This window comes from Sphaeramia orbicularis, chromosome 12 (genome assembly GCF_902148855.1).
Source record: "Sphaeramia orbicularis chromosome 12, fSphaOr1.1, whole genome shotgun sequence".
Taxonomy (NCBI): Eukaryota; Metazoa; Chordata; class Actinopteri; order Kurtiformes; family Apogonidae; genus Sphaeramia; species Sphaeramia orbicularis.
Window position 1 is genome coordinate 76,504,710 of NC_043968.1, and position 12,658 is coordinate 76,517,367.

A 12,658-nucleotide genomic window follows, 5' to 3' on the forward strand; every position below is an offset into this window, starting at 1 on the left:
ACACATGGATCGCCTAAATGTTGGAGCTGATACATAAAAGCAGCATTTGGGTTTAGCTGATGGTGATGAATAGGTTCTTTTTTATACTCATATCTTTATCTTCCTTATAGTTGTATTCTGTATGCTTGATAATGCAGCAACACATTGAACAATTCAAATCATTCAAATGTTACAAAGCAATGAATGAAAGTCCATATGAAGCAGTGTTTAAAAAGCATAAGCCCTGGTTTTATAAATGGAAAAGGGTGAAGTAAAAGTCATTTTAGTAAATAAACACGCAGCAAATAACATGCAAAATCACTGGTATGGTCGTGTACACAAATCTGCCTCATGATCTAGACATACAGTACAAGATCTTATATCAAATGATTTCTATATGGCACTCTATGGCACTATATGATAAGGCTGTCTTGTTGCTATAGTTACAAAGCCATGGTTCTAAGAAAAACCTTAATAAATGATCCCTTGCTCACTTTGTTTCGATTGCATTGTAGAATATTGTGCAAAATGTCACAAGATACTATCTGAAGTACTTCAATACAAAGCTGTTAAAAGTCAGAAAGTAAATGCTAAAATCCATAAGAATCCGTCATTAAATACAAATAATTGAAGAGAGAAAAACTGTGGAAACAGAGATTTACACAGATCTAGTCAAGGAGACTTTGAGACAATGCAAAGTGCCTCAGTGTTTTATCATCACATATTCTTTGACTCTTTAGTCATGCTGTTGCCAGGTTGCAATGCCATTTCATTTGTCCTCTGAATAATTTCACTTAAATGGACTGAGGACCCACGACCATGCATTTAAAAAACAGTGGAATAATATCATCCTGCTGTATAGGTGGAAGAGGAGACCTGACAGTGGTTCATAACACTGAAGACATGTCCTTCTAGTTCTTGATTAGAGCCCGTGTTCTGGTCATGGCTGCGGATGTCGAAATCTGCAAATATACGGACGGACGCACACAAACACCAAGAAACATACATGTCACGTTGAGAGGTGTGAAATCCAGTGGCAATAAAGTGCTCATGCAAGAGCAATTTTGTTTAGACTGTACTTTCATTACCCATTATGCCAGAAAAAGATGTTTGTGAGCTTGCCACCCCATTGGGATTATTGACTGCTGGAGCCGAGTTGTCACCAAAGGCATCAACTTGCATCAGGTGACTTGAGCTGGTCTGTGCTGTGATCCCACCGTAATGCGGAGAAGAAAATAGCAGCTTCATTTGCCCAGAGAGTTCTGTAGAATTATTGTGACAAAGCAACACTGTTTTATTTGCATTGTCAAGACATTTCAGTGAGCGGCCGTAGCATTTCTCCTCAATTATGCAGTACAATGGGAAAGCGGCAAAGGAAAATAACCCATGTCTTTATCTCAGCAGTTAAAATGAATCGTGTGTTTCTTGTCAACATCAATGTGGCTGTCAAGTCTAGGGGGAAAAGAGGTGATATCTATTTAAAGGCACATAGCTGCCTGATTCTGTCTAAATAGAAAAATCACCAGCCACCTGCTACACATCATAGAGATATACTGCATGATTAATGTGCATGTGCGAGAATCTGTTCAAACAGATTGTCAAACTGCCCACACATTTGCTAATAGACTCTTCAGATGTGAAACTTACACTATAATCCTTTATTTCTGAAGAATCGCTGCTTATTCACCTCTAAGTCGTGATGAGCTACAAACCTCAGGAACACTAAGATGATGCTGATTACCTGCTTTATGATCGGGTAGATCAGGATGCTGGCCAGGCTGCTTTAGATCTCCACTGTTGTGCAGGGATCTCCCATTGGGAGGCTGTGGGAGGCAAGTGGAAGAGCAAGGCCCACACTGGTCTCCAGGGAAGAGCTTGTGAGGGGAAGGATCAACAAACCTGAAAGGTTTCACACTCCAGTAAATGTTCTGCTTGTACAACTGAGAAACAAATAAGTTAGTGCATTTATCATTCACAAAAAAGACGATACATTAGCTTAAAGAAGGTCGTATTTGTAAAGGTTTACTGTACTGACTTGCAAAATATTTCAGGCTCTGCATCTGTTCTGTTCATCCTCCATATGAGATTCAGTGAAAGTGTTCCAGTTGAGTGGGAGAAAATGTTGTCAATAAGACAACAGTATGAACTCATGTAGGAACATCACCCTTAGGCCAACACTGTTTTCATATCAACTACTGTATGATAATAATAATAATAATAATAATAATAATAATAATAATAATAATAATAATAATAATAATGGATTAGATTTCTATAGCGCTTTTTTGGGCACTCAAAGCGTTGACCCATTATTCATTCGCTCTTACACCGCGTTTCCACTATATGGTATCGACTCGACTCGACTTGACTTGACTTGACTCTGCCTTTTTGCGTTTCCATTACAAAAAAGGACCTGGAATCTGGTACCTGGCACTAGTTTTTTGGTATCACCTCTGCCGAGGTTCCAGGACTGGGGACCAGATACTTAAACGTGACGTGTAAACACTGCAGACCACTGATTGGTCAAACAGTTGTCTCTGTGACCCACAGCTTTACAAAAAACAGATGCAGAAGTTTACAGTAAATACAGCAGTAGGTTAATCCATGTGATGACAGCCCAAAACTACACCATGGTTTGTCGAGGAGGTTCAGACGAAAAAATTCAGCATGAGTTTGACAAGACAACACGCAACGAGCAAATTTATCAGCAACTCTCTGAGCAGACGACACAGAAGTAACGCGCAGCATCACTATGACGTCCAAGTACTGTAAAGTCGGTCCTGTCCTGTAATGGAAACGGTCTCCAGGAATAGGACCTGGTACCTGAGTCGAGCTGAGCCAAGTTGAGCCGGTTCCACGTAGTGGAAACGCAGCATTACAGTCCCCTCCTCTGTCTCTCTGTATATAGTTATCAACAGTGGCAGCTCATCAATAGAGGGCACTGTAGGCGATGCCCCAACTGTATGAATGTATGATGAAGAAAACAATAGGAATCACCTAAAATAATTTTACAAAAACATTAATATTAAAATAAATGAGCTATATGTGATACAGCCTGTGAGTACTGTGAATAATCTACATTCAAGTGGAGTGTTAAAATGTTTTCGGTCATTTAATGAGCAGACACGTTTCCTGTTTGGGGCGCCGCCTGAGAACTCCACAGACTCTCATTATAAATGGCACGTGTTCAATGGACCTCCTCCAATACAAGAGATAGGAGAGCCTCGAGGCACAAACATTGCACCAAAGTATTGCCCACAGGAGTAAACGTCACATCCCGAAAAGAATCGACACCTTCCTCAGAAATGGAATAAGAGAGTAGCTCTGTAAGGGCGAAGACACACCAACCAGACTGCTGATGGTCACCAGAAAAGGTAGCCCAACTTATCAGCCGGCTCTTGTCTTCCCGGCACAGTCAAAAAAGTGTGAAGAACACACCAAATCAACTACCGACATGAGTGTACGTTCTGCACTTGTGCGAGATAAAATGATAAAACATCCCTGTAGACCAAAACCCAGAGCTAGCTGTCATCAGTCATTGTTGTCAGCAGAGTGTTGAGCAGTCCAGAAGGGTTGTTGTTGTTGTACTTGTTGAACGGATGGTTAGTAATAAGAAGATACTGGCGTTGTCAGCTCTAAGGCTTCTACTTGTGGAAGAAGAAAGATGTCGACACTGACTGTCACTCATTCAGATCTGATCTGAGCAGTGAATGGACTATTATAGAAGACAATAATAGTGTGAAGAACCTTGGCAGAGCTGGATTCACATGGAAACTTCTCCGTCACTCATTCACTAGTCCAAGGCTATCCTTCCACCAATCAGATTGGTCTGACTGAACGACGGGTAGTGGACGATTGCACATGTTGAATCGGCCGAAAAGACTGGAGACGGAATTAACGATGGCCGACTGAATGGAACACACCAACCAGACTCATGTAACCGACCTCGCCAGACTGACCGACGACATCCGACCACCGCAAATCGGGTTGGTGTGTCTTCACCTTTAGTAACACTACTGATCCATGAGTAAACAGTTAGCTCTGTGGTTATCACAATGGACTAGGGTGCAGGGAGGCATGGGATTGTTTCCCAGTGCAAGTGATATCAGTGGTATTTTAACTCTTACGCTGATTTTCTATTTCTTTAATGGGTGATCTACTCACACTATCTCCACCCTTGGTCTAAATGCATTGTCCATACTGTCAGTGGAAAAGACACTTGTCAGGGACATGTCTGACTTTAACAACTGAGTCATAGAAAAATGTGCATGTTTGAGGGATAGACGGTGAAATTTACATATAAAAAATACACGACTGAAAACACATACTGTATATTTGTATTTCAATTTAAATTAATATTTTAAAATAGTGGTGCATGTACTTATATAGTGGTGTATCCTAGTGGTGATATGTGCAGCTGAAAACTGACTTGGATACTGCGCCACCAGAAAATAATGTCACCTGCCGCCACTGGTTATCACATACCACAGAAGGAGACCACCCTTTATAATCCACTAGCAACCCATACATCTGAATTTCACAACCCAACCACAACTGTGTTTGTAAAATTAGTTTTATATCCAGGTTCAAGTCACAGCACAATAAGACATGATCCGTTATGAAGTGAGATTGGAGTATTCAACCATTTGTGTTAATTTGACATCAAGCATTAATTTCATAGCCCTTTGTGCAACGGAATTAATGTGCAGACTGCAAAACCTACTGCCGAGCTGCTAACACCCTTTGGATACAGATTCAATGAGAGTGACACTCAGTGGACTTTCCAATTTGGGTGTTTTCTGCCTCTGAATTTGAGCAGAAGTTAAAAGTATATTGGGTTTTTTCTGTTTCTAATGTATAGCTTAACCTAGCTTCACAATTCTGGAGAGTACTCATTATTTGAGAGGCTTTGGAGATTTCACATTACCCAAATTTCGAACCATTTATAAATGTTTTTGTGTGTCTGTATGTGGAGTGAAACTTTGGAACAGTCTGGACATCCAACACAAGCAATACCAAAATATCCACCGATTTAAACTGTTACACAAAAATATGATCTGGTCCCAGTATAAAGATGGTGGGTCTTAAAACTGAGGTTACATCAATATTCCGTCTTATATGTTAACGTGTGCTTGTAGTTCCTCATTTAGTTGGTATGTGTTGTCCATTACCATCTGGTATTGTTCTTACCATTGCTGATATGTGCTGCCCTTTACCATTAGTGCTCTTGTAGTTTCTTGTTTTTTTTCTTACCATTGTTGGTATGTAATTATTGCTGTTCTTTACCACTTGTGGTATTGCAGTTTTTTGTTTTTACCATTGATGGTATGTAATTATTATCATGTAAGCTGATGGTTAACTGTTACCTGTGGTAACACCACCAGGAATGTACTTTATTTCTATTTTTCACACACATTTTGGTTATACAGTGTAAATGCTGTCAAATGAGTTCATTCTAATTTGGTATAGGCCTATTTTGTTCATTGTTCTGGCTTGAAGTCAAAGGACAGGAGTGAGTATTTAAAATGTTATTATGTTAAGTTATTTGATGATGAGAATAGGGGTGGGATTAAATACATTTTTCTTCTTCCCGCTCCTTTTCGAGTATAGATGAATGATTTTTTTTGGAATTTTGAATTTGCATGTATTCTGTAAATACTCGAAATAAACAAACAAATGAATGAAATGAATGAATGAACCTCCTGAGACTCAGTTTGACAACAGTTTGAAAAATTGCATGAAAAAACTGTCTTGAAAAAACAGCATTTTTCAGATATCTTTGTAGTGTTGTTGTCCTTTGCAGTGGACATCTTTTTTTTTTCTCTTCTTCTTCATTTTTTTAACTTTTATCCACCACCATGGTCAAAAACACACAGCTGGGTCTCAGGAGGTTAATCAATGTACTGAAAAGCTCCAGTGTGTCGGTAATGGCCTTCAAGGCTTTAAGTCATATTTTATGACTTGGAACTGATTTAAGGAGAAAAGTAGAATGTGTGTAACTATGATGTATTCTCACTAACTCATTCATAGCATTTCTTAAGATAAAATAGCTCCTATACATCAACCAAATGCTACATAATCAACTTTTTGTAAAGCATAGATGTGACAAAAATTGATCACATCTGCTCCCATTACCTCACCCTTTTTCTATCTTTTTTTTTTTTTTTTTTTGGGTTTTTAATAATCTTCTTTTGTAATCTTACACCAAATGCAAATGTCCTTAGGTTACTTTCATTGTAAGACATCCAACACAGTGGTTATTTGAAAACAGCCAAATGATCAATCTGCAATCCATCCATAATAATATACATTACATAGACTAAATGTCCTCCAAAATTAACCTTTATTTGAAACATAGTATAGCAAACTATTACATGATCAAAAACAAATTAATTTTAGCAAAAAAAAAAAAAAAAAAAAAAAGTCTCCATTTTGAATGTCTGGGGTCGACAGAAATTTGTGATGTTAAAATGGGGTCATGAGACAAAAAAGATTGGAAACACTGATCTACAGTCTGTCCGTCCATGGGAGTGGATCTGTCCTTCACTGTGGTTCTTCCTCAGGTTCCTCTTTTCCCACTGGGTTTTTGGAGTTTTTTCCTTTGCTGAGAAGGAGGGTCTAAGGACGGGGGATGCCCAGGACATTAATCCATTTGCTTCTTCTACAGTTTCTTTGACTGTTTGTTTTTTATTCATTCATTCATTCATTCATTACTTCCGCCAAGGAGGTTATGTGTTTGCCGGCGTTGGTGTGTCTGTCTGTCTGTCTGTCTGTCCATGTGCAAGATAACTCAAAAAGTTATGGACGGATTTGGATGAAAATTTCAGGAAATGTTGATACTGGCACAAGGAACAAATGATTAAATTTTGGTGGTGATGGGGGGCACTGATCTGCCTTGGCGGAGGTCTGCGCTCTCCGAGTGCTTTTCCAGTTCATTCATTTACTTGTTTTGAGCAGAAGAAATAAATCAAACATCTTTTGTGTACAAGGAACTAATGACAGAGCAAATACATTAATAAACAAAGGTGATCAAGACAAAATAGCAATTGTCATGTACACTAGTAGCTAGAAGCACTCGGAGAGTGCAGACCTCCACCAAGGCAGATCAGTGCCCCGGATTTGGATGAAAATTTCAGGAAATGTTGATACTGGCACAAGGAGGAACAAATGATTAAATTTTGGTGGTGATCGGGGGTGGGGGGGCACGAGGGCCTACTGATATGCCTTGGCGGAGGTCTGCGCTGTCTTTTCTAGAAAAGCACTCGGAGAGCGCAGACCCCCGTTCACCACCAAAATTTAATCATTTGTTCCTTCTTGTGCCAGTATCAACATTTCCTGAAATTTTCATCCAAATCCATCCATAACTTTTTGAGTTATCTTGCACACAGACAGACAAACAGACAAACCAATGCCGACAAAAACGTAACCTCCTCGGCGGCGGTAATAAAATAAATTCAATATGTACTGCTCAAAAAGGAGTGGGAAGAAGTAAACTTATTAAATCCCACCCCCATCTCACATTTATACAACACAACACATAACTTTTGCTTCCTTAACGATATAATAACATCTGTTTAGAGTCCTAATAATGTAAATAACAGATGGAGAACAGATTAGGAGAACTGAAGTATATTGCACTTAACTAAATGATAGTCAGCATAACTTATAATACAATATATTTCAATAATAATCATATCCGACTAATTCTGTAAAGCTGTGTGAGGCAACCTTGTTGTGATTTAGGGCTCTACAAATGCAACTGAATTGAATTGAATTAAATAACAAGTGTTCAGAGAACGCAAACCTCTGCCAAGCATCCCGAACGGTGTGCATGTGAGGATCGACTATTTCTTTTTAAACTAAATAGTTTCAAGGTTGTTCCGTACAGCAGAAAAAGTTGAAGCTTGGTACCAGTCATGTGTATGTCAAATTATATTAAATTCCAAACAATATTTGTTGAGTTATAATGAAAAATGTGTTGTAAATGGGATTTTCAATGTTAAATGTAAATGTCCACAGAGTCCACATTCCACAGTGGATGTGGACAATTTTGTGCCAGATACAAGATATTGTTTTAAGGTACAGGTGTATCAAAATGGAGGCTAATTGGAGTCCTTGTGAATTTTTTATGAATTTTTGAAAACTGCTCAATGATGAGAGTTAGGAAAATTGTAGATTTTGTGACCTTGCTGTGACCTTGAACTTTGGCCTACTTGGCCCAAAATTTAATGGGTTGGTCCAAGGGCCTAGGCCTATCTGTGGGTACAATTTGGTAAAGATGGTTGGAACAGTTTTCCTGTAAAGTTGCTAACAAACAAACAAACACAAAAGCAAAGTGATCACAATACCTCCTGGTGGAGGTAATGATGGTTTCGGACAAAATAGAACCTTTCAGAAGATCAGCTGTCTAGGATTTGCACTGAGGTGAAAGCATATAAATCAGGCCTATAGATCACCCATTTGGCCAGACATATATTAGTGTAAACAACATTAAACCAGTCAGGGAAAACATCACTGAAATCATGTATCTCATTGTTAAATACAAGGATTAAACAAACATCTTAATACTGCTCAATGGCCGTGACAGCTGACACTCATGTAAGACTTGCCAAGTGACACATTTGCATGCCTGCGTGCCAATAAAGAATATTTACGGAGTCAGAGTTTGCTCACAATATACAACAAGTGAAATGAGTCAGTTTGTTTCAATGTCAAAACAGTAATTATAGCATGTCTCTTCTCTGACTGGACTTTAGATTTTTTCTCCTAGATTTTATGATTCACTTATTGAATTCCTTAGGCACTCTTGTCGGTGGCTATAGCATCCATTAATACCGGTGGTTGAGACCAATGAGGCAGAGCAAGGCCTTCTTTCACAGGCTGATTGTCTATCCTGAATCCTGCCGTGAAAGCTTTGGCCTACCGCTGATACGAGAACAATCGCAGCCAGCGAGATGCCATGAGCATCTGGCTGCTCGGAAAGCCAGGAATCCTTTATCACATGCTTTGAAGTGTATAGATGAAGGGAATGCGGTCCTATGGGTTGACCAGACAAATGTGTTGTTGGCCATATTCAATGTGTAAAATCTCTACCCAGCCACAGCATCCGTCCACCCACACACACTGCCAAAAGAGAAACCTTCATACTCGTTCTCAAAATCTCTTTCTTGGAGTATTCTAATTATGAGCTTATAGCCATGGAGTCATGACAACCAATGTTTAAGTTGATTGTTTTAGATCTCAAAAGAGAGGAAAAAAAAGGACTGTGGCACATTTAAAGTAGCCCTGCAAGGTTAAAGCACTAGTTGTGCCAATGGGAACACAAAATGAAAAGAAAGTACCATTTGGCTCGCTGAGTTAATTTAACGGCACCCAAGTAGACTCTTACTGCAGACGTGTTTAAACCCACAGTGATTAGGATTAGACTTTAGATTTATTTTGCAATTATGAATTTAGTGACTTTGTGTAGTGAAAGCTGCACATAATAAAACTCTAACCATAATTAAGCACCTTAGGCCACTTATTTTTTTGCACTATTGAATCTCACTCAGGGCTTGATCTTTAAAGACGCTGCTATAACTAAAGCAGGACCTTTTAATGGTACTTGGACGGAACATTATTTAGATTCACTATTTATGCTCTGTACAGAATCCAGCTCTGGAAAAATTGAAGAGACCACTGCAATTTCCTGTGAAATCATCATGTGTGCATGTACAACAACCATCCCACTCCTGTGTGTTGAATTCCAACACAAACACGCCTTATTCTACAGAATAAATACCTGATCCATGTCTTATTTCAGAAGCAGAAGTATACCGTTTGTCCCAAAAAAAAAATTACAGTCAAACTTTCTGCAATGAAAACTTTAAAAATAGTGACTCTATCAAAATGCAATTTCAGGGCATGAAACTATAACTTATTACCTACGTCTTGCAAAAAAAACCCATTCGATTTGCTTCAGTGGTGACGGAGAAATGGGGATCTTTGTAAAACATGTCAGAGGGCCCTTCCCTCTAAGTTTTGTAAGGAGACGCATTGTCTATTGTGTTCATGCCGTACAAATACGAGGTTGTTTATTGTGTTCTCGCACAAAAATATCTCTTTTGAAAAACTGACTGCTTGTTTCTTTTCATTCTCAACTAACGAAATGAATAATGAAATACATCAAAAAGGAAGCAGATTTCTGAGTTTTGCAAATGTTGGTAAGGTGCGACAATGAATGATTGAAGAAAGATATTAAATTATTATTATCACAATGAACGCTCTGAGCAGGAGTTAGCTGCTGGCCAACCACAACGAATTTACAGTTTGAGAATTGGATTGGTAAGAATCAAAGTGAAATGCTTGTCAACAGATGTTAACTTTTTAGGGAACAAATGCAAAATGGTAACTGACAGATCAATACAACTTTCAAAAACAAAACCTCACACAAGTTCACACCACTGATATAATGTTATGCACAGAATTTGAATTAATTTGTTTGTCGCCTTGACAGTTGTGAGCTAAATAGTTTCCTTCATATGGAAGCAGAAGAGCATCCAAGTGCCAAACTTGGAAGAAACGAACCCATGACATGTTTTACAAAGATCCACATTTCTACGAGAGCAGTGAACCAAATTAAATGGGGTTTTCTGCAAGATGTAGGTAACAAGTTATAGTTTCATACCCTGAAATAGTATTTAGATTGTTTAATTATTTTGAAAGTTATCAATGCAGAAAGTCCGATTGTAATTTTTCTAGGACATATGGTAAACACCACTACTGTGGCCATCACTATCTTCTTACAATAGGCAAAAACAGTGCTATTAGTACCGCAAAAGTAATTGGAATCCAAAAGTAACTATTGAAAACTACTGGACTTCTGCTCTGCCAATGTTCCCAAACTCTGAGTTAGAGAGAATAGCTGCAAGTACAGAAACGATACAAATTCATAAATAGGGATGGGAATCCAGAACCGGCTCTTCTTGAGAACCGGATCCCAGTAGCTCGATTCCTTGGAATCGTTTGCCTGCCTGCTTAACGATTCTGCTTATTGATTCCGCCTTTGTTGCGCATGTGCGATGATGTCACACGTATGCTGCATTGTTTTGATCAGAGCGTAGCCAACAGGGCGTTGAGGCAGAAACAAACGGTCTAAAAAGACGACACCAGGTCCACTGGAACACTGTCAAAGCTTCCATTTCTTCAAAAGGGTGGAATCCCTCCAATATGTTCAAACATTTGTCCACAGCATGTGATTCATTTGATACGCAACTTAGCGGTGCTTGTGAATCTAGTGACAGAGTGAACACCAGGCCGTCATCTGGGCCCAGTTCTGGTTCCGGTGCAGGCAACAAGCGTCGTACCCCCTCAAATACAAGTTTCCGAAGGTAGGGCAAAGGAAATGAGGTGCATAACAACAGGAGATGGGCCGAGTCAAACTGGTCCCACTGAGTGGAAATGCGCCAATAGAGGAATTAGTAAAGCGTCTTTAGTTTCACTTTCACTGTACTCACCCCCCCGCTACCCCCCCCCCCCAAAAAAAAACAACAAAACAAAAAAAAAACTGGCCCAGGGTCATCTGTTATTATTATTTGTACATAATGTATATGTTATAATTTTTGTGCAGAGATGGAAATATAAACGACCATTAATGCAAACACACCTGTTTGTACTCTTTTATTCCCTCACCCAATGAGAATCGATAAGAGAATTGATAAGGAATCAGATCGATAAGCAAAATCGATGATGGAATCGGACTCATTAAATTCTTATCGATTCCCATCCCTAATCACAAACTCAAACACAGTCTGAACTAGGGATGTAAACAATTAATCGACTAATGATTATTTTTTGATAAGAATTTGCTCGATTAAATTATTAATTGTAGGTTAATTGCCCTTGTCCACCTGTCCACACCTGTTCGAAGGCTGGGGGGGTGCTGTCAGCAGAACAGACACAGGATGGAGAGAGAGACGGAGAACAGTTGACTGACAGGGTTTCAAACTACAGTGAAACAAACTGAAGTTACAGTGAAGCGTGGTCATGTGACTTATTCGATTCAATTGTACACTTGGAGCACTTCTGTTGGACTGACTGGTTCTGCAGCGTTTTTCATTTGCAGATGTTTTCTTGGTTTGCATCGTTTCTTTATTTGCAGAACATTTGATGATTATGCATTTGTTTTTGTTTCTTGCGGCACATTTTTTCATTTGCACCTCGTTCCTCTTTTTGTACCTTGTTTAGACTGTGTTTGAGTTTGTGAATTTGCATCTTTTCTGTACTTGCAGCTGTTTTCTCGAACTGAGACACAACGGGCTGTTGGAATGTGTTTGGCCCTTGTCGACCACCGTATAATTCCATTTCAAAAAAGCAAAATATCTCAGCAGGCTACAGCAGATTATACTCATATGTTTTGGGGTTGCCCATCTTTAAATAAATTCTGGTTGGAAATCTTTGATGTTTTATCAATGGTAACACGAAAGAAAATTGTTCTTAATGTTTTTACTGTTTTGTTTGGCATGGTACCTGCTCCATTTAAATTTACCCCTGCTGGCAAAGATATGATTGCATTTACATCTTTATTGGCCAGGAGGCTTGTCTTGTTAAAGTGGAAATCCTCATCTCCACCATCCTTCTCAAAATGGATCAAACTGGAAAAAATTCACTTGACGTTAGCTGGAGCCTCGAACACTTTTGA

At 39.0% G+C, this 12,658-nt stretch overlaps 1 protein-coding gene across 1 annotated transcript in view; it reads right to left on the reverse strand.

The window, feature by feature from the left end:
• Positions 1-211: 211 nt before the first annotated feature.
• The window catches only part of glis3 (GLIS family zinc finger 3), a 59,049-nt gene continuing 46,602 nt past the window's right edge, over positions 212-12,658 (reverse strand). Inside the window, exons 8-10 of the mRNA XM_030151092.1 lie at positions 1,721-1,878; positions 1,068-1,241; positions 212-941 (exon numbers count right to left, since the gene is read on the reverse strand). Coding sequence (XP_030006952.1) covers positions 826-941; positions 1,068-1,241; positions 1,721-1,878 — 448 coding nt within the window. The 3' untranslated portion in view covers positions 212-825. The remainder of the gene's footprint in view (positions 942-1,067; positions 1,242-1,720; positions 1,879-12,658) is intronic.